At 47.4% G+C, this 20,531-nt stretch overlaps 1 protein-coding gene across 9 annotated transcripts in view; it reads left to right on the top strand.

Annotated features, from left to right (window-relative positions):
- SH3KBP1 (SH3 domain containing kinase binding protein 1) overlaps positions 1-20,531 on the top strand; it is a 331,711-nt gene that overhangs the window by 261,385 nt on the left and 49,795 nt on the right. For all 9 annotated transcript variants that reach the window (XM_027054604.2, XM_027054606.2, XM_027054603.2 and 6 more), the window contains 4 exons: positions 3,164-3,271; positions 13,530-13,581; positions 16,353-16,433; positions 19,213-19,372. In XM_027054604.2, the coding sequence (XP_026910405.1) occupies positions 3,164-3,271; positions 13,530-13,581; positions 16,353-16,433; positions 19,213-19,372 (401 nt within the window). The remainder of the gene's footprint in view (positions 1-3,163; positions 3,272-13,529; positions 13,582-16,352; positions 16,434-19,212; positions 19,373-20,531) is intronic.

Genomic DNA, 20,531 nt, shown 5'->3' with positions numbered 1-20,531 from the left:
CTCCTACGAATAACTGTCTCTTCATTTCCGCCATCAAAAGGCTAGTTCTTTTGCCTGGTTTGTTGAAGATGTTTTTCCACTTCTCATTTTGCTGTCAGAATTGTTCCTGTTCCCATTAGATTAGCTTCTTTTGCTAGGGGGTAAGAAGCGCCCCGGTTCTCTACCGGTCTCTGCCCCCTCCAGGTACCTTGACCCTGGGCTGGTTTCTGTCCTGCAGCAGGTTCCCTCTTCCGCTTTCCTTTGTGTCCTAAGGCACACTGGCTATTTTCTTTTTGGAATGCACTTATCTCATCCATGAGCCCTGTATTTGTCTTTATACCAATCAGAACAGTAAGACAGATTGTGTTCTACCTTCACGCTTTCCCTCTTACCTTGAATTACACAATGATTAGTACTGTTAATGCTATCCTTCAAAAGCAGAGTATAGACGAGCCATCCAAGCCATTCATTCACCACTGATGGGAGATATAATAACTATGTCATATGCACTGTTTTCCCCCATAGGCATGGATGAGTTCTAAAGTTATTCTGGATATGCTTCTACTTATTAAAATTCTCCTCATTGTTTTTCTTACATATGAAGGAAGAGGCTTCATCGCAATGATTCTTGGGCTACTGCTTGCATGAGACTAAGGCGAGGCATGGATTTGCACCAGTCAGAAAGTTGGAAAGAAGCTTTGTAAAAGAAATGTAGCACTGAACAGTATTTAAGTGCCTTTTGTGGATGTAATTCTGTATCAGATGCTCTGAATTGAATGTGCAGGGAAGTTCAGTCGTCACAGAAGCAAACCCTTCACACGTGAAAAGATTTAAGATTGTTTGAAAAATTGTTAATGATTGTTCCTCTTTGGTACCAGACCTCTTGGTTGATACCTGTTATCCAAGAGGGCCTTGTGTAATATTGTGTGGGGGTCTTTCACATAAATCTCTAATCTCCCTGGAGTTAGGGATCATGTTCTTTGCAGGTTTAATGTTTGGTGCCTACAGAAAGAACTTGAATGTACTTTGCATTTAATAGATGTTTGTTGAATTGAATATCGTGAAGTGCAAATTAACACAGTTGTGAGTGTTAGAGAAAAGATAAAACGTTCATCAATATCACTTTACTGAAGGTGAGTTTCAAGTTGGGTTTTGAAAAGAAGAGGGACTTGTCTGGAAAAAGAGGAGAGAAAGGTGCCAAGCATTTCCTCAAAAGCAGAGCCTTCTGGATTGAAAGATTTCATTCCTAAGGATTGAGAGTATAGGAATGTCACACCCTAGGCCTTCCCAAGATTTTCTGGGGTTGTTGATGATGATGTCTTCTCGGGTTTGGGAGAACGGCAGAAGCTATCATACTCTGCCACCGCCATCCCTGTCCGTGAATCCTTTCTGTGGGGACTGATGCTAGATTGTTTAGGGAGTGATGCGACATGAGTGGGGCCAGAATACTTACCTGGGCTTCTCTTTGTTATTTTTCAAGCAAGATAAGCATTCTCTCATGTTGTCTTTTGAACTCCGATTTGTCCTGGGTAAGTCTGAACTTGATGTTTCAAGTGTCTGTTTTTTGGCATTGGTCTGGACTAGAATTTACCATCTGTGATTAAGGGCCCATTTCTAAAACCCACATCCTCTTCTAAAGGGTTAGTTTATCTTTGTAAACAGTTACCACTATTGGAAGGGAGGGTGGTGCTCATTTACTTCTTACCTGACCTCTCGTACATACAGTCATCATGAGTTAAGGTAGATGGAGGCTACCTTGTCCTGACTGCAGGAGATCATAGAACTTAGGGTTAGAAAGAGTCTTCATTGATTCCATAAATATTTATTACATTGGACATTGTGCGGTGGGCTGGGGGCATAATGGTGACAAAGCCAGATGTGTTCTTCACCTTGCTAAGATGTATGATTGAGCAAGGCACCTGTGAGTCACATAAGCTGTGGCCCTCCGGGGGTCTGCAGCACGACCCTGGGCCAGCTGCACATCTGCTGCTTGAGCCATCCCGGCCCACTGGTTTTGTAGAGGACCATGAGTGTCTCTCCATGGGCCCTGGGCATGATCTCCTCACTTTGCTGAACATCTCCTGCTTCAGGCGCAACTTTGAAAGTCCTATGTGTGACTAGCACTTTTTGGAAAGCCTTTGCTCGTTTTCGGCTCTAGCAGGAAGTTATCGATCACACTCTGAGAACTGGATTTTTACTCGAGGGCGTGTAATTAACAGCACTGTGTGTACATTGTCCATAAGCTGGGCCGGAAAAAGTGCCCAAGTGAGGAGGTTTGCAGTAGGCCAGGTGAGTCTTGGATTAGGGTGGTTCACGTGGAATTAGAGCCGGGGGACAAATGTGAGATACATTGTGAAACCAGAACAAACTTGCCTTCCAACCAATTGGATGTGAGGCAAAATGGAAGTGGTTTATGGCATGAGGTTAAGCGTCCAGGAGAACTATGAGGCCATTAGGCTCAGGACGGAAGCTTGGCACAGGCCGAGCTCTCACCGTCTGCCTGATACCTGGCACAAAATAGGCACTCAGTAAACATTTGATGAGTGAGTGAACAGAATAGGGATTACTTAAAGGGAAACAGGTTTGATCTGGAAGAATGAATAGATTTGTTCATTCATTTAGTAAGCAAACATGGAATTCTGTAAGGTGGGGGAAGGGCTTCTCATGATGACACCTGTGCCCCATCAACACTGAAAGGAGAAGGTGAGGAAGAGCAGGGCGTTCACGAGCTTGCCAAAAGTGGATTTTTCTCAGGCTTGGCTGACTCTCAACACAAAGCCCTTTTTTCATTTCCGCAAGCTTTGTGACAGGCCAAAGAGAACCTTTGTGCATGTGATACTTTCTGAAGTATGTTTGCTGTTAATGAAATAATTTTATTTCAGTAAAATTAAGGCGAAGAAGGTACATATCCTCCCATCTTTAAAAAAAAAAAAAAAAAAAAAAGATCTTCTAGATTCAGGGCATCCGGCCGCCACACTGGGTTTCGAGTCTGAACAGCTCTAGCACACTTGTGCTTTCCTTCTCCCGTCTGACTTTGAGGTTGATGCTGACCTGGTCTCAGTAACCATGGTGGATGGGTTGACAGTGGCCTCCAGGAAAGGGCCTCCATCCCCTCTAACAGGGTGTCAGACCTCCCTGGAGGGTGCTTGTCCCGTTTCTCACTCTCTGCTCTCCTGTTTCCTAGGACTGCATCGACGTGGGCTGGTGGGAAGGAGAGCTCAACGGCAGACGAGGAGTGTTCCCCGATAACTTCGTGAAGTTACTTCCACCGGACTTTGAAAAGGAGGGGAATGTAAGTGTTCCTGGCTTGGATGTCAGCGCTCCGCACACTGTCAGAGTGGTGGCTTCCCTGATGGGTCTCGGGGTGAGGGGTGAGGGGAGTTTAGTGGACCATTGAAGAGCACTGACATTTTAGTTCGATGGACCTGGTTTCTGAGCCTTCGGCTGTTCTGTACGCTGGGTGAGAGTGTGAATGAGTTCATTACCTTCCACAAGCATCAGTTTCCTCATATGACAGCTAATGACAGTGATCCTTATTCTCGTGTACAAAGCGCTTGGTGCAGTACCTAGAACATAGAAGCACCCACATGACAAGACCTCTTGGGTGCTCCATTTAAGTGGACCGCCTGTATCCTGTGTCGTATGTCCTTGGCGGTGGTGAAGTGCCAGTATCGTGGAAGTGGCTGAAAAGCACATCATGAGGCTGAGGACGCAGAGCAAAGCCAGTAATGTTCCTACACTGTGTGTGTATACGTACACACCCCTGACCTGTTCTCTCTTTGCGGGGGCCCATTTTCCACTGCTGTTGTTTAAATGAACCAGAGTCCATCTTTGCCTTGCTGCGGGTGTATTGTTTCTCCGATGAGATGTAACAAGAGATGTTGACAAGTTAGAAGCACTTTACATTATAAGGGGGCAGCACCTTGGTCTTTTCCATTTTGTCCTGCATCTCAGGGCTCTTGGCTCAGGCTTTCACTTGACTTCTGTCTGCCTTTCTGGACTGGTTTCTCTTTGTGCCCATTGGGGCTCTGCTACTGGACCATGAACCTGACTTGGACCCATGACCATTCCCAGGAAGCTGACGTTTGTGAAGGATAGCTACATACTGGTGGATTGGTTGGTAAGAATACAAAACCGTGTCGATGGTGTGTGTACTGCTTAGATGAACACACGTGATTGTTCGAGAAGCTGCACGGTACTGGTACCCACCAAGGTTATGCCCCATAGATCTTTAGATTGGTTTTATTCCTAGGGCCACACCTTCTACGCTTTTGCGCAGGTCCCTTTCTTGTATTATTTAGCTGAAGAATGCTCTGTTCCGCACATGTTGTGCTCTCTTGGAACTGAGTTTGGGGTTCAGAGAATCTGGATTCCAATTCCTAGTTGTTGGAAATAAGCTCAGGGAATTCCTAGGCTTATTCCCCACACCTGGCGTTTTCTGTATCCCTGACACTTAACTGCTGGTCCACGTGCCACACTTTATCAGCATTACCTGGAGCTTGTTAGAATGTTCAGACTCTGCTCTAGACCTGGCGCATCAGAACCTGCGTTTGAACAAGGTCCTCAGGTGACCCGTTGATGCGTTACACGTGACACATTATAATTTGGGAAGTACTGTTTCAAAGTCATGACAACCCCACCTTCCAGTTCCCCACAGTATTTTAGGAGAGGAATAAATTCTCAGAACAGAGAAGAGCTCACCATTCAAGAAAAAAAAAAATTCTAGCAAGCAAAATCACTTGAGCCATTTTTACTAGATGGTCGCAGTGATGGGTTATCAGTTGACAGAATCCATCCCTGAGAAAAACAGATGCTAACGTTTAGTAATGATTGGATCGTAAATGGTTTGAAACAACAGGACACAGGGTTGAGGTTTGACAGACATTTACAGAGTGTAATGGTTGTGACTCCAGGCTACAGCATCTGACAGACCTGGGCTTGAATCATGGCCCCGTCCATTACTTGTCCTGTTCCAGGTCATCTCACTGAATGTGTCTAACCCTCAGTATTTTCATCTGTAAAATTGTGAGAATAATCGTACTTACCATGCTGAACTGTTGAAAAGATAGGAAAGCTTTAGCATAGCTACGTGGTACTTGGTAAACGTCCCATATATGTTAACTGTTAGGGTCTTTGTGTAATTATCGCTCTGTTATCTCAAGTGTGGGAAGGCTCCAGCTCAAACTGTGCTATAATGATGGAAGTCTGACTCTGGTTCATCTTGCTTCGGCTGTCAAATCAACGCAGTTATCTTGATGTCTTTATGAGCTTCCCTGGGAATCCAAATGCATCTGAGAACTTTGATGATAGCCTTTAAAAGGAAATCTAATGCTTTATAAAATATAGTCGTAGAGACAAGTGGGCACAGAATGGTATAATCTTCATGTAATTTCTCATCTTTTTTCAGGATCTGCTCCCTGGGTGTTATGTTTTGTTTATTCATTCATCCACCGTGTGTTTATTGGGTCCCTTCTTCCTGCCTTTGTGGGCTTAGGGTCTGGCAACGGATCTGATGTTCAGGGCCACAGAGACCTGCCAGACCTTTCCAAAAGGATACTGAGGGTGGGCCTCTTCCAAGGAGTGGAGGGGAGAGGGCTGTCCTGACTGCCTGTTTGACCCTTCTCACCCATCTTTACAAGCCTGGTAAAAGGGTTCGTGTCCTGAAGCATTTGGATGCCACGTCCTTCGTGGTGACTCCTCTCCTGTGGCCAAGGAACCTTAGCAAGCATGCCGCCCTACTGGTTATTTACGACCTTTTTGGTTCTGATTGATATAGTATGATTTTGAAGGCTAAGGTAAAATCTGGATAATTCTTTTAACAAATAGGCAAAGCCTTGGTTGCCTGCATTGTGGCACCTTGCCTTACAGTTCCCAGTCCTATTTTAGTGAGGCAGCAAATACACCAGGTGAGAGAGATTCCATGGCATACTCTTCTAGAAGCTCTGCTCTGTTACATAAGGTATTAAGGGAAGACTTCTACCAAGAGAGTGAAGTTGTCGGTGAGGAGTAGACTCAGCTTGCTCGTTGAGGCATGCACGCTCTTTGCGGCCCCATGGGCATCTCGCCAACCTCAGACAAGCAGCCACCATATCTGTGATAGGTCTTTTAACCTTGTCCCTAAGAAGCAGAAAACTCAGTTGGGGGGAGCAATGGTCGTACCTGTCAGACAAAGTAATACGTGCAGCTGAGAAGTGATTGTGTGATGTGGCATTTAGCTTTTAGAAAATGTAAAGTCTTACATCCTCTTTATCCCCTCCGGCCTATAAAACCAGCCAACCTGCTTTGCACTGGCCATTACACCAGCCTTTATCACCACACGCAGAGTACTGGTGAGCTGGTGACAGCGTGTCAGGAGCTGGGGGTGTTGTTTGCCGAGCCGAGCCGTGTGAAGATGATTGGAATCATTAACACACATGCGCTGTGTGAATGACAGAGTCTGAAACATTCTGCCACCGGTTTCAGCACATGTCATCTTGTCTTGCCAGTGGCTGGGGTTGCAACCATTCACCCAGAAAAGAGGATGGTCTGGGATGATTAGGGTAGACGGCAGCAAACCCCATCTCTTCGGCAGCCGACCTCCTGAATCAGTAGGCATCGCGGAAGCATTCTGACGAGGCTGGCCCATTGCTGCGGTGGTGCGGACCCAGGTGGTTACCACAGAGCCTTCTGGAATTTCCTGGAGGGCTTTCTTTCAGAGAGCGCTCGGCAGATTCTCTCTCACCTGGTGACAAACGCTTTGGGGCTTTCTCTCAAACTATTCCCTGTGGGGGGGGGGGGGGCACCCGCTGATCTCTTGGTGCATATTTTAGAGCAATTATGTAAGCTATTTATGAGAGAACCTAGATTCAATGGCTGTCTGTTTATTTTGAGACTTGACAGTAAAATTGAATATCAAAATGGAAAGATTAAATATGCTGAGAGCTCTATTGAAGCAATCAACGTACGTGCTCTGTCATCATCATTGAAGGAAAACGGGGAACTTGGGCTCTCAAGAACAGAGAACTTCTATTGTCATTAAAAAAATAGAATAGATATTCTGAAAGATGTTTCTGAAAGATTGCTTTTTAAGAAGAAGTCTCGGGCTGCAGCACTTCAACAGAAGCTGTTCAAATCACCCGAAGAAAATGTTACTGTGCTAGTATACGTTGCCGTGGAGGACTCTTCTGAGTATATACCGTGTCAAGAACCAGAGTGCTGCGAAGGTTCCCGGAGGCATTTCCATAGCGAATGTTCTGCAGCGGAGGGTCTGCCTCTCAGGACCGCAGAAACCTTCCGTCAAAGATTTCTAAAGATGCCTGTGGCTGTGATGCAGGCTCACCTTTGCCAACTCACAGAGACTTACCCAGTGAGCCGACTGCCAGCTTACTAATTGCAACAAGAACGGAAATGTCAGCCAGTCTGGAACGCATGGGCCCGCCTGCCCTGGGCATTTGCTCCCACTGGGCCTGGCTTTTTCGAAGCCAGATTGTACAGGAAACCACATGTACTTGGTGCTTTCTGGGAGAGCAAGGAAGGAAAGCAGGGGGACCCAGTCGTTTGCAGGCATAGCTTGAGGCCTCCTCACGCGCCAGAGGGAAGGGGGTGCCCAGGCAGCTGTGTGCTGAATTCAGCTGAGCCCAGATGCTCTCTGCTAGTGCCCTGCACCTTTGGCCTCAGCAGCTTTCCATTCTTTTCTGTTCTCACAGCTGACCGGCCCCTTCTTGTTCATTGTCAGTCTGCAGACACATTGTGGTACAATCAAGTAGGTTTCCCACATTCCCAATCATGGTTGAGTACCAACCTTAAGATTGTTCTAGATCACTCAGCAGCTGTGTAGGGTCCAAACTTTTAGACGAAAGGAGGACTCTTCCTTCGTTTTGACAATGACTAATCCACTATAAGTGGATTTTGCCAGTGTAACTGTGACTACATTCTCTTTACCAAGTTCTTTGGAGGCCCCTGACTTTAGCCCCCATCATCTGACAACCCAGTTTATAAAACTGTCTCAGCCCAAATTTTCTTTGTTCCTAGTCATGTCCTTCAGCTTTTTGAGAACCACTATTTCTAGTTTCTAAAGATGTCCGATGATATTTCCCCCAAATAGTCTTCCAAAAAGAAACAAATATGTGCTTCTAATAAACAGCATTGTAAAAAAAAATTCACCTACAGCCTTGTCTGTATATGTAGTTTCCTGGGTAATTTCACTTGCAGAGATGAGGATTGTCAAGGCATAGTGTCACCAAGTAGGACCTAATCACGTGGGCTGATCACGTGGGCTGGATGGCACGCCTTCTCCCTTCTCTGCTGGTACTTACTGCCCATACTCTCTCAGCTGAGAGCCTCATTCAATGTATTCTTGCCTGAGATGATTCTCTGTCATCATTCCATCTGAAATGTCATCTCTTTGAGGCAGAGCCCATGTCTCAAGCTTCTCCTTCATGGGCCCGAAAGTGTGTGTCTTAGTTCAGTCTGCTATGACAGAATGCCATAGACTGGGTGGTTTATAAACAGAAACTTATTCCTCACAGTCTGGATGCTGGGAAGTCTAAGATCAAGGTGCCAGCAGATTTAGCATCTAGTGTAGGTCCACTTCTTATTTCGTAGACGGCTGTTCTTGTGACCTCATATGGCAGAAAAGGTAAGGGCATTCACTGGGGTCTCTTCTACAAGGACACTAATTCCATTTATGAGGGCACCATGCTCATGACCCAATCAGCCCCCAAAGGCAACACCTCAAAACACCACTACCTTGGGGATTAGGTTTCACCATATGAATAGGGGGTCCATTCAGTGGATGAACATTCAGTCCATAGCAGCATGCTTGGTATATGGTTGGTTCTCAGGAATCACTTGTCCTTTGGTCATTTGGTGACCAGGTGTACCTTCCCTTCCTTCAGTCTCTGCCCTTCTACTTCCTGCTCTCTCCTGTACTAGTATGAGAAAGGAGGAGGGGCAGGGAGAAGCCAGGTCCCTTGTCCGATTCCTCTTTCCAGACATAGGGGAGCTCAGGTCTTTCTGTCTGGGTGTGAGGTCTGGCTATGGGCTTGAGGCATCACTTTTACAGTGGTTGGAGGGAGCAAAGGCGTGAGCCATGGGGGTAAACTATGCAAGCATCTTGGGGAGAAGCCAAATACCGAAGCCTGGGTGACTACCCAATAGGCTGGCAGTCCAGCTGGGCCCAGCCAAGAGATGCAGGCCAGGAGATGAGGGATGCAGGCCACAGACCAGAGGTTAAGTAGAGGAAAGTCAAGAGAGACGCTGCCAAGAACAGGTTTTCGTGGTGGCTCCTGCAGAGCTCCTGTGCTAGGGACTCTTTAGGGTGTAGAGGGGCACTCCTCTGAGCACAGCCCCAGCTGCACTCTTCAAAGGTGTTGCCAAATCTATCAGGGACGGGGGAGGAAAGGGCAGAGTGGAGGCCTTTGACCATTTTTAAACCCACGAGTAGTGCCCTGGTCAGGAACCGTCCATTTTTGTCCCCTCTCTAGCCTCACACAGACACTTCTAGAGAATTTAGCTGGATGCCTGGAAGAGGGCTTCCCAAGGCTCAAAATCAAGCTAAGATTTGCTTCCAGGATCTTACCATATTCATCTAACAAAGCCCCCCTAAAGGGCACCCAGCCATCAAAAGTACGCTTCTCTGGTTATTTTCAACAAACCACATGTGTGGGGCCAGAGCTCTGAAGGCAAGAGGCCAAGTGGCAAATCAAAATTCCTGCCGGAGGGGTGGGGCCAGTTGAGCTGATGAGCTCTTCGCCTGGGACTGGCCAGGCTTGCCAAACAGAGGGCAGAGTCAGCTCTGAAATCCATCAGCAGGAAGTAAAACTTGCCTTCCTGCTGTCTTCACTCCAGAACATTCAGATCTATTTCCTTCCTGGCGATAATGGTAAGCGATCAGATCTAGTTAATGCATCCTTTGAAGGATGGTGTTTGCTTCTGTGTCCAAGCCAGTGACTCTACACGGGCAGACGCACACGCAGGCACACGCAGGCCTGGACGCCCCGCATATGTGAAGACCGTGGAAAGCATTCTGCTCTCCTAGAAATCACAAAATGGTGGTTCAGTGATGAATTGCCTCAGTCTGGACTTTGAGAGGTGTGAGTTCTGGACCTTCTTTGGCCACCACCTGGCTGTTGACACGGCCCCTGTAGGCCTCAGTTTTGTCAGCTCTGGAGGGGACCCTGGGATCTCTCACAGCGCTAACATCCTCTGTTTTTAGCATCCATCTGCAAATTGAGCAGGCTGAAGCCACCTGAATTTGGATCTGGAGTGTTCTATTTTCACTACGGAGGGAGGGATAAAGAGAAGAAATAGAACAAGTGCCTCTAAAAATTCATGACTCAAAATACTCGCCCGAGTTGAAAGGGTGTCTCTGAGCACACACGTGCGGCGCTAATTGGTGCTGGTGAGCGCGACGGAGAAAGCATCGGCCTCCTGCTTAACCTGGAGGCCCCTTCCGTCCTGTGTCCTTCATCCAGTCATGATCCGACATTTGGGGGAAAACCAACTGAGTGATGTGCTTTATCTGAGAATCAGGAGTGCCCGTGCTCAGGTTTTCACTGTCACATTTTGCTACAGCTTTTCCCCAGTCTGCCTTCTCGGTTCTCACTGCCCTGTCTTGTGTTGCATTTAAAGCGGAAATTCACTGTAGGCTCACGTGCAATCTTCTTTTAATCATTTGGGGGGCAGCCCAGAGCTACAAGGAACCCTGGCCCTGGTTTTGGTTTAGAATTACCTTAAAAGACCTCGTATTTGAAAATGTGGCATCATTTCTCATCTCAGAAGGCAGGAAGGCTAAGTTTGATGGAATCAGAGAGTGAAGTCAAGTCAAAAGGGAAAAAACCAGATAGCCTGTAGACCCACGCTGCTAATAAGCAAAGCTGGCCCCCGGCCAGCACTGCTCAAGCCTGGGGGATACAAGACAGTCACAGACTGTTACGTCCTTTCCAAACTGCCCCCTCCTGCCTCCACTAGTGCCAGGGGCTCCTCACAAAACCTGACACCTCAGCCTCCTTCCTCTGCCACCGTCAAGCACACACTTACCATGACCACACTTGTCACACGCTGTCTGTTAGCCTGACACATCTCGTCCTCTCTCTCCGTGCCCCTCTGCTCTGCCCTGTCACGCTTCATGTGTCTGCTCCATGCCAAATCTGACACAACACTGAGGGATTTTTTTTTTTTTTTTTTGCACAGTAATCTTGGAAAACATGATCACTTGTGATTGTTTTTTTTTTTTATTTGGGGCCCTGTGGTCTGAGGCAAGGTCGCTGGGGGAACAGCCTCGGCAAGAGGAGGCTCATGTGAACTTGGTTATAAAAATTTTCAAACGAGCAGGAAGTGAGCAAGACATCCACTGGGTAGGCATCTTTGGGGCTTGGCTGGAAAGAACTAGGCCACAGGGTGTTGGCCGTTCTGTGAATAAGAAATTACTCTGATCCTGAGGTAGAGGACGGTTAGTTGGCAGAGTTTCAACAATAACTTCATTAGATAAACACACATCTGTCCCCAGTCTAATTTATACAAGTGCAGAGAAGGGAGGCAGAAAAAAGGAAGAAATTGGGGTGGAGAGCTGGGCAGACGGGAAAGGGCCTTCTGTCGGCAGACGGCCTGGCCCGTATGCGGGGGGGGGGGGGTGGCCCTTAGAGCATCTTTCTTTCTCTTTTTTTATAAGGAAGTTTGTCTGTACTCATATAGACAGTACCGAAAAATATTAACAAGGAAACACGCACGCACCCACACGCCCGTAATCCTACAGTAGTCAGATATCACGCGATTAATTTATTCCTTTGCAGTCTTTTTCTCTTTCTGTCCATTTTGTAACATAGTTGATTTGCGCTCATACTATGGCTGCAGTTTGATACTTGTTTATTTCCAACTTTCACATACTACAGTTCCTTTGCTTTTTTTTACACACCGTGTCCGGTATTTGGCCATGTGGTGCTTTGTCTAGTGGATGTGCTCTGGCAAGGCAGGTCCCTCACAGTGGTTAAGAGCACGCCTGTGGGTCAGACAGCATGGGGCTACTCCCCCAGCCCCCCACTTGTTTAAAAGCCTGGTGACTTTGGGAAGCGGCTTCATCTCTTTAAGCCTTAATTATTTCATCTGCAAAATGGGCATAGTAATACCACTACTTACAGAGTTGTCAAAAAGATTCAACAGGGCAGTGCTTACTGATGCCCTCTGTTTATGAAACCACCTCCTCTCGGGAGGGAGGTAATATTATTGTCATTTTACAGATGAGAAGGTTTAGCTAGGTGAGTTCACTTGCCCGGTGTCCACGGCTAAGAATTGAAAGAGCCAGGATTTGTAATCATTCAGGCTCTGAAGCCCCACCCCTCAGCCACCATGCTACGCTACGTACTAGAAGTAACTTGGCTGAGTCACCCAGCTACTAAAGAGCAGAGGTGAAATGTCACGGAATCCGGAGCCTACATGCTATGATGCCTCCTGAAAAAGTTCCTTATTGGTCTCATATTCCCCAGGTTTTACTTGAAATCATTTTTTTTTTTTTCTGGTGCCCTAGTACAATAGCAGGCACTGATGGGCACCAGTAGGTAGGGGCCCGGGACTGATGGGGGATTTTACTGGTCCCTGCAGTGATACCACAGTGGTATATTTTCAGAGTGCAGGAGAGAGTTTGTTGGAACTGTTTAAAAAATCATTGATATGTGATGCCCAGAGAGGGTCTGTAGAAGCATCAGCAGCAACATGGATCATATTCTCAAATCTTCCCTGTTTCCATCTTTTCTTAATGAAGTCGATGTTGAAATGGTTCTCTTCTCGCCTCTGGCTCCCCTCTCTAAGAATGGTGTCCAAGAATTGTGCCCTAGATGGATTCTTGGCCCCTGAATCATTTGCCAAGTCCAGCCTGACCATCTTTCTCCTATAGTCGATCCTGGGTGAGAGAGGAGATGCCCTGGAAGGGGTTCAGGGATGGATGCCACTGATTGCCTCGTCACCTACAGAGTGACAGGTTGTGAGAGAAAAACAAACCGCAGCCAAAAAAAAAAAAAAAAAAAAAGCTCCATTCCAGTTTCCAGGGTACATCTGTTCTGTGGGGGGGGGCCTCTCAAAAGGCCTGCCAGCCTTGGGGTCAGAAGGCGCTGAAGATTTAGAACTGTACCCAGCCCCTCGGCCTGCATTTGCTGAAGGTCCCACATCCGGAGCAGATCTGATTTCGAGCTGTCCCAGTGACTCCTCTGAATCACTTGGTTATTCAGCAGATTAAATCTTAATTGCAAATGCGGTTTCAGCGTAGGAGGACCATTGTGCTTGCTGGTTTCAGGCCATTTTTGCTGAGCCGTGCTTTTCCAGAAGGCTGTTACAAATTTAGAAAGGGGGAAATGGTATTTCATTTGTCCATCAGAGTTTTGTTTTGCAGACAGAATTTATTTTAGTGTTGGTTTAAAGGTGCCAAAACCTGACATCCCTGGAGAGAAAATGGCTCAATTTTTTGGAGAGCTTCTCTGAGTCTGTCCAAACTGCATCTAGAAAACAATGTCTGAGGTCCTTATGTGACAGGCCAGGCTTGCCGACAATCTCATGTGTTATCATTTTGATTGATTTTTCAGAGACCCAAGAAGCCACCTCCTCCATCCGCTCCTGTCATCAAGCAAGGGGCAGGTAATGTACTTCCGTTCTGTCGACACGTGTGTCTGTCTGTGTGTATTTACAGCGCCCTTGGTAGAGCTCAAGATTCTTAGATTCAAATGCTACAGATTACCAAACTGGGAAGTTGCCAGTTGGTCTCAATGGGCAGATTTGAAATATGCTGCCGTTTTTCCTAAAAAAAGAAACATCTTTTAAAATGCATGCCCAGTACAGTGAAAAAATGCAGCCTCCCAAAGAGAATCACCAGGAAGACTTTATTTTGGTGTAAACCATTCTTTTTATTTCTTTGTATTTCTAATCAACTGCTTTTTTTAATGTTTTTTTTAAAATTTGTTTTTGAAAGAGAGAGGTAGAGGGAGAGAGAGAGGGAGACAGAGAATCCCAAGCAGGCTCTGTGCTGTCAGCACAGAGCCCAATGCGGGGCTTGAACTCACAAACCCTGAGATCATGACCTGAGCCGAAATCGGGAGTCGGACACTTAACTGACTGAGCCACCCAGGCGTCCCTAATCAGCTGCTTTTGATGAAATAAAAACTTAATTGTCCTGCTTTGCCTGTGCCCTCCTGATCTCGAGGATCAGCTTAGGGAGGATTGCTTCCCACGGGTCGTAGCCTCACCATGCATGTCCCATGTGGTTAAGCATAGTCAGTACTTACTTCACTTACCAGCCTCAGGAAAAATGTTATTCTAGCAATAAATGCTTTTCCTCGTAATTCTTCTTTAGTCTTGAAAAGAGTCCAATTCACTTTTTCTGTGTAATTCAGATACTAAGGTTGAATAATATAGGAAGACGTGATGTTGGACATTTGATAACTCGTTGCACACAGGGTTCTCATACATAAAAGTGATCATTCATATTTCCCAACAGAACTCCTCTTTATAATTATTAAGAACTAATTATGGGGAGAAATCCCTCCATGAATAACTAGTTAAGTGGCATTTAAAAAAATTAACAACTAAAACAGAGGAAGAGTAGGGGTATTTTTAGTTCTGCACATTAATAACTGTGATATTTCTATAGCATTTAAAGTATGAATAAATTTCCAGATTGGTTTATTCACAGATTTATTAAGGAGTGATTTTTTTTCAAGCTCTTTTGGTCTACCCACTTGGTGGTGGGAGGGGGGATCAGCTTGACCCCAAATTCCTTTCCCATTCCTTTTGCATAGTTGAGAATTACAGAGATTAAGCCCTGAAATGAGGTGTTAATTATATCTCCTGCTCCGCCCCCATCCTCGTTTGCATTGAGCAGTTTAATTTTGCCACCTAGTGGTTCACACCGGATCAATATTTTTTTTTGTTTTGAAATTAAAGCTGGCTGTTGATTTGCTTTTCTCTAAAGACCCTTTTCCTAGAGGCCTTGGTGATGCAGTACAGACCAAGGAGATGAGCTGAGTGGCCCAAGGCTCAAGCAACCTAGAATGTAACCAGGATTGGATTCTTCGTGGTAGTGGGATTGTCCGTTCCTCCTGTGTCTCTAGGAATGATAATAAACTTCTTCGTTCTCATTAGAGGCCTAGACTGTAGCATGATAGGCAAATTCTTTTCCTTTTAAAGCAGTTTTACCAAAGGTTATGCTGGATCTCTTTAGCTATTTTCCAAGTGTTCTTATGCACCTGAGGCCACAGGCACTGCTCAAGACCCCAGGCGCGGGAACAGCTGGAGTCTGCATGGCCACATGCGTGCACTGGGGAAATGTAATATGTAATATTTGAGGGATTCAGGCACAGATAGAAAGGACTGAGGGAGAATCGCGTATCTTCTCTGCACATCCCTCCGCTTGAAAATGTGCTCTAGTTCTGTTGCTGCATAGCGAACTGTCCCAAATCTACTGGCAGAAGACGACCATCTTCTTATGTCCGAGGACTCTGGGGTCAGGAATTTGAACAGGACACGACCGGGACATCTCGTCTCTCTGCTCCTTGACGTTTGGGACCTCAGCTGGGAATGCTGGGCCAGCTGCGGCTGGAGGACCCACTTTGGAGATGGCTGGTTCGCTCTCATGTGTGGCTCCCCTCGGCAGGAGTAGCTGGAGGGCTGGGCTCAGTGGGGGCTGTAGGCCAGAGTGTCCACACATGGCTTCTTCAGCAGGCTTCGGGGTTGTTGACTTCTCACATGGAGATTCAGTAGTCCGGCGAATGAGCTACATGGTCTTTTGTAACACAGACTTGGAAATTACATGGTATCGTATCGGCCACTGGTTGGAGCAGTCACAAGCCTACCCACATCCCAGATAAGGGGACACAGACCTCACCTCTTAATGGGAGGAGTGGCAAACGATTTGAGGCCATGTTTTAAAACTGCTATCACGTGGAATCCAGGTCCCTGTGAAACTTCTTTTTATTTGTAGAGCAAAAGCCATTGACCCATCATTTGCATATTTTGATGGATGACTTGTTTATACACATTTTCCACCCACACCCCGTGATTTCCTGTGACTGTTTTGATGCCTACGGAAGTCACATTTAAATATCAGAAAATATTCATGGTGTTCTTGTAAATTAAGGATGTATACGCAAGCAAACTTTTTTTTTATTAAATATAATTTATTGTCAACTTGGTTTCCATACAACACCCAGTAGGCAGGCAAACTTAATTACACAGGCCAGAAATGGCTTCTGCCGTCTCTAAGCAGCTTGTGTTTGCCAGGTAACACCAGCTCTCCTCTTAGGGGGAAGAAGTCTATTGACTTTGCTCTACCTGATAAATATTTAAAATGCTGGTGTGTCTAATAAATGGATAGAGAGAACATGCTCTGATCACTGCAATCCTTTCCCCCTTAGGTACCACTGAGAGAAAACATGAAATTAAAAAAATACCTCCTGAAAGACCAGAAACACTTCCAAACAGAACCGAAGAAAAAGGTAGGAAATCAAGTCTTCGTTGGCACCAGTAGAACAGCGAGAGCCAAAGCTGTCGGTCCTGGGCTAGTCCAGATTACCCACAGAGTTTGTTTTTTGGGGGGGAATATGGTGATTATGGTTTTATTCTGGTTGCTTTTAAATACCCCATCTCTGAGGGAATAGGAGAGAGGGTTATGTGGTGCTCCTTTGGGCCAGAATTCCTCGTCAAATGAAAAACAGCCAGCCCGGTCACTGGACACATTGGGCTGCTTCCATCCCGGTCTTTCTGCCGTCACTGCCCTCCCTACACCAGCAGCATCCTGAAGTCAAGATGCTGACTGGAAGTTTCTTGAGGGCCTGGATGTATCAGCCAGTTTCCATCCCGCTGTCTCCGGGCCTAGTGCCCCAGGAGAAACTCCCATCCAGACAAACGAAAGCTGTCATCCCCCCGTCACTGCTGGACCTTTGACTCTCGCTACTGTGTCACAGACACATGTCCTCGGTCAAGGATGCTGGCGGTGGGGGGCACGGCAAAACGGGGAGCAGCAGCACAGTGCCCACAGTCCCCTGAAGGTGGTCAGGACTGTCCTTTGAAGGGAAGTAGCTTCACCCGCCTCACACGGTTTTACACATGTGTTTGACTCCTGCCATTCTCAGTGTGTCTCCCAAAGAAATCTGCGCACTGTGGGGGGCTCGTTTTGTTAGGTGTCCGCGATGTGATTGATCACACATTTTATGGGAAAAGTGCTGTGCTGTTATGAGCAGGAGGTGGAGCAAATTCCATTTTAAAAAGCAGCTGTTTGTAAGTCACAAGAGCGATGCTGAATTAATGAACGTGATTATTTGGAGGTGCTCCTGGGTGGCCTCACAAAATTTTATTGTGAAATTCAATATTTTATATCAGTCTGCCAAAAGCTTTACCAACAGTGCCAGCCCTTAAGAAGTTACACCTCCTTCTTTCACAGGGAACACTTGAAATTTGAGTTGTGAAACCTCATTGTGAAGGCCAGGTCTGTGTCCCAGATCAGTGAAAAAACAGCCCTGTGTGTGTATCACATGAATAGCCCTTTGGTCAAAGTGTGTGCTGTGACGTAACCAGACACTGCCCCCCCCCGCTCCACCCCCATGGGCACGTGATGAGTTTCTGGCTCTGTGATAAGGACACTTCCTGCTCTGTTCCACGCTGACTACCATAAGGACTTGGCTTACATGTGAAAAACTGCCCTAGTTGGCTGGCCGAGTGGCCACACACTTCTGGTTCCTTCCACTCCTATGGTTCCTTGTTCCGTGCCACGGTGAGTCAGGAAGGCAGAAACCCTGGTCAAAAGCAACAGGGAAGCCAGAGAGCCAGCCCCACCCTGAGGCTTGGCCTTCCTGTTAGGTGGGCATAAACCCCCCTCCCATTTGTTCTGCAGGATGCCGGAGGCCCTCCCCCGCCCCCCCCCCCAGCAGGAGGAATCCCCCCTCCTTTGCATTTCAACCAGGCCCTTCTTCCTCTGGTCCCCACGGGCAGTAAATGAGTTCACAGCATTTGGGGATGGAGCATAGTCCCCTACTAACGTGTGGGGATGAGCACAGTGATACGTGTGGAGTGGCTGGTGGGCTTTTTAAAGCTTTGCCAATCAGACTGGGCACCAGAACAGTATGAGTTTGTGTTTGCATGGAAAACGTGTTCAGGGTTGCCGCTTAGCAGCGAACATAGGGAACCTGCCTGTCCTCCAGTGGGTGGCCCTCTGAAGTTCCATCTTTATAAGGAAGAATATGGACGCGTGCTTTTTATTTTTAGTTGTGTTTTTTTTTTGAGAGAGAGAGAGAGAGGTGGGGGGCACAAGTGAGCTAGGGGCAGAGAAAGAGAGAGAGAATCCCACAGGAGCAGAGAGAGAGGGAGGGGGAGAGAGAGAGAAGCTGGGCTCACCAGAAGCGGGGTTCGTGTTTTACCCTAAGCGGGGCTCGTGCTCACCCGATGCGGGACTCAGACTCACAAACCGTGAGATCGTGACCTGAGCCAAAGTCAGATGCTTAATGACTGAGCTGCCCAGGCACCCGGATGCGTGCTTTTTACACCACACACAGGGCAAGGCTAACTGGAGACACGAAGCTTGTCCGTCATGCTGCACTCACTTGGCCGTCACATCTGACTTTAACTTCATTTTAGTAGCTCTGACTCCAAAAACCCTCCGTAAAACCCCAGTTTACCTTCCAAGTTTGAACCGTGCACAAAAAGGATCCGGAATTAGTTCCTTGTTCCTGGAAATGCCCCCCGTTTTATTGGCTCATGGTCCTTTACACAGACTGACCTGAGAGGCGTCGGGCCTCTTCCCTCCCCACACCCAGCAGGTCCTGAGTTTTACCAAACTCACCAACCATTTGCTGAGCAGTCTGCCTTGCTGGGCTCAGGTGAGGGAGCAGGGAAGTCTGCCTCTGAGGGTGGGTTCTGCTGCCGAGAAGGGAGCCCAGGCCTGATGAGTGGGCCTACAGAAGGATGAGTAGGACCTCACCGCGGGTGGGCAGTGGCCAGAAGGGCCCTCCAGGCAGAGGCCAGCGTGAGCAAAGGCGATCTGTGGGCTGCAGCTGCACGGGGCTTTTTCTCACATGACAGAGAATAAATGATGCTCTAAAAATAAGTAAATAAATTTTAAAAATTTTAAAAGATGCTCTTTCACCTTCTACCTTCACAAGTAGCATCGGTGGTTGTTTTTTTTTTTTTTTTAGAGAGGGAAACGCACAATCTGCCCCTATGTACTGTCACTTACGCTAGGTCTCTCTGTCTTCTTTATGCTTTTTAAACGATGACTTAAAGAAAGACCAGAGAGAGAGCCAAAACTGGATTTACAGAAGCCTTCCGTTCCTGCCATCCCGCCAAAAAAGCCCCGGCCACCCAAGACCAATTCTCTCAGCAGACCGGGTGCGCTGCCCCCCAGGAGGCCTGAACGACCAGTGGGTCCCCTGACCCACAGCAGGTACTGCTCCGCTCTTGCCGCTGGGGGCGGGTGAGGGGGCAGGTGAGGGTTGGCGGTGGGACCCAGGAGAGGGGCCATGAGTGTGGCCAGCTGAGGGAGGGGGGATAAAGCTGCCCATCCTATAGCAAAGCCGTCTGCAAATTCTGGCTACTTCTGTCCTTGCTCCTGTGCTTGGGCAGCAGTGGGTGTGAGGCTGGGACGCACAGCGTGGGTTTTAGGGTTCGAAGGTGGGGAATCAGGTATCCGGCAGGCAGGCCCTGCTCAAGTGCAGGGATTTTTCCCTGTTATTCTTTTCTTTTTTTAGAGAGATTTTTGTTTTAGTTTTGTTATTCATTTTGAGAGAGAGAGAGAACGAGCAGGGGAGAGGCAGAGAGAGAGAGAGAGAGAGGAGAGAGAGAGAGAGAATCCCAAGCATGGGGCTCGAACTCACAAATCATGAGATCATGACCTGAGTTGAAATCAAGAGTCGGACGCTTAACTGACTGAGCCACCCAGGTGCCCCTTCCCTGTGCTTCTTTAGAGCAAGCCAGCTGCCCTTCAGACTGTATGTCCTGCTGGCCTCAGGTATGCATATCTCACTGGGGGCTCTGTCCCCTGACCCTCTCCCTGCTCTCTGGTGCCTCTTTCCACATCCCCAGGCTCCCTCTGCCCTTGACTGCACAGCCCTTTTGTGGAACCAAGGACCCGGCCTGGCAAATATTGTCTTAGTGTACGTGTCTCCAAACTATGAGACCATCAAAGGCAAGGCACACGCGTCGTTCAGGCCTGAGTTCTGAGATATGCCTGGCACAACTCAAATTTGTTCACTGGCTGGCGGGACACACATGTCAGTGATGAGGAGTCACAGTTGGACTTTGTTCTTCCAGACCTGAGATGCTCACCACAGAGCAAAGAAGCGTCGTGTTCTCTGCACAAGTTAGTTGCCGGAACTTTCCACTGTTACATGTGTATTTTATGTGTTGGTGTCCTATACCCAAGCAAGCTCGCAGCCTGGAGGTCTTACCTGTCAGCACATAGGTTTTGTTCTTTTGAGTTAAGTTTGCATGGTGAGAGCCACGTGGGGCCTCAGCGCCCTTGCCTTGGAGTCATGCAGGCCTCCAGGTTTGCATCTCACCTCACCTCATAGGCATGTGAGCCTCAGCATGTCACTGCCCCGCTC

Source organism: Acinonyx jubatus, chromosome X, assembly GCF_027475565.1.
Source record: "Acinonyx jubatus isolate Ajub_Pintada_27869175 chromosome X, VMU_Ajub_asm_v1.0, whole genome shotgun sequence".
NCBI classification, from domain to species: domain Eukaryota; kingdom Metazoa; phylum Chordata; class Mammalia; order Carnivora; family Felidae; genus Acinonyx; species Acinonyx jubatus.
Note: the sequence above shows the minus strand (reverse complement) of the source record. Positions and strands in the feature narration are given on the sequence as shown.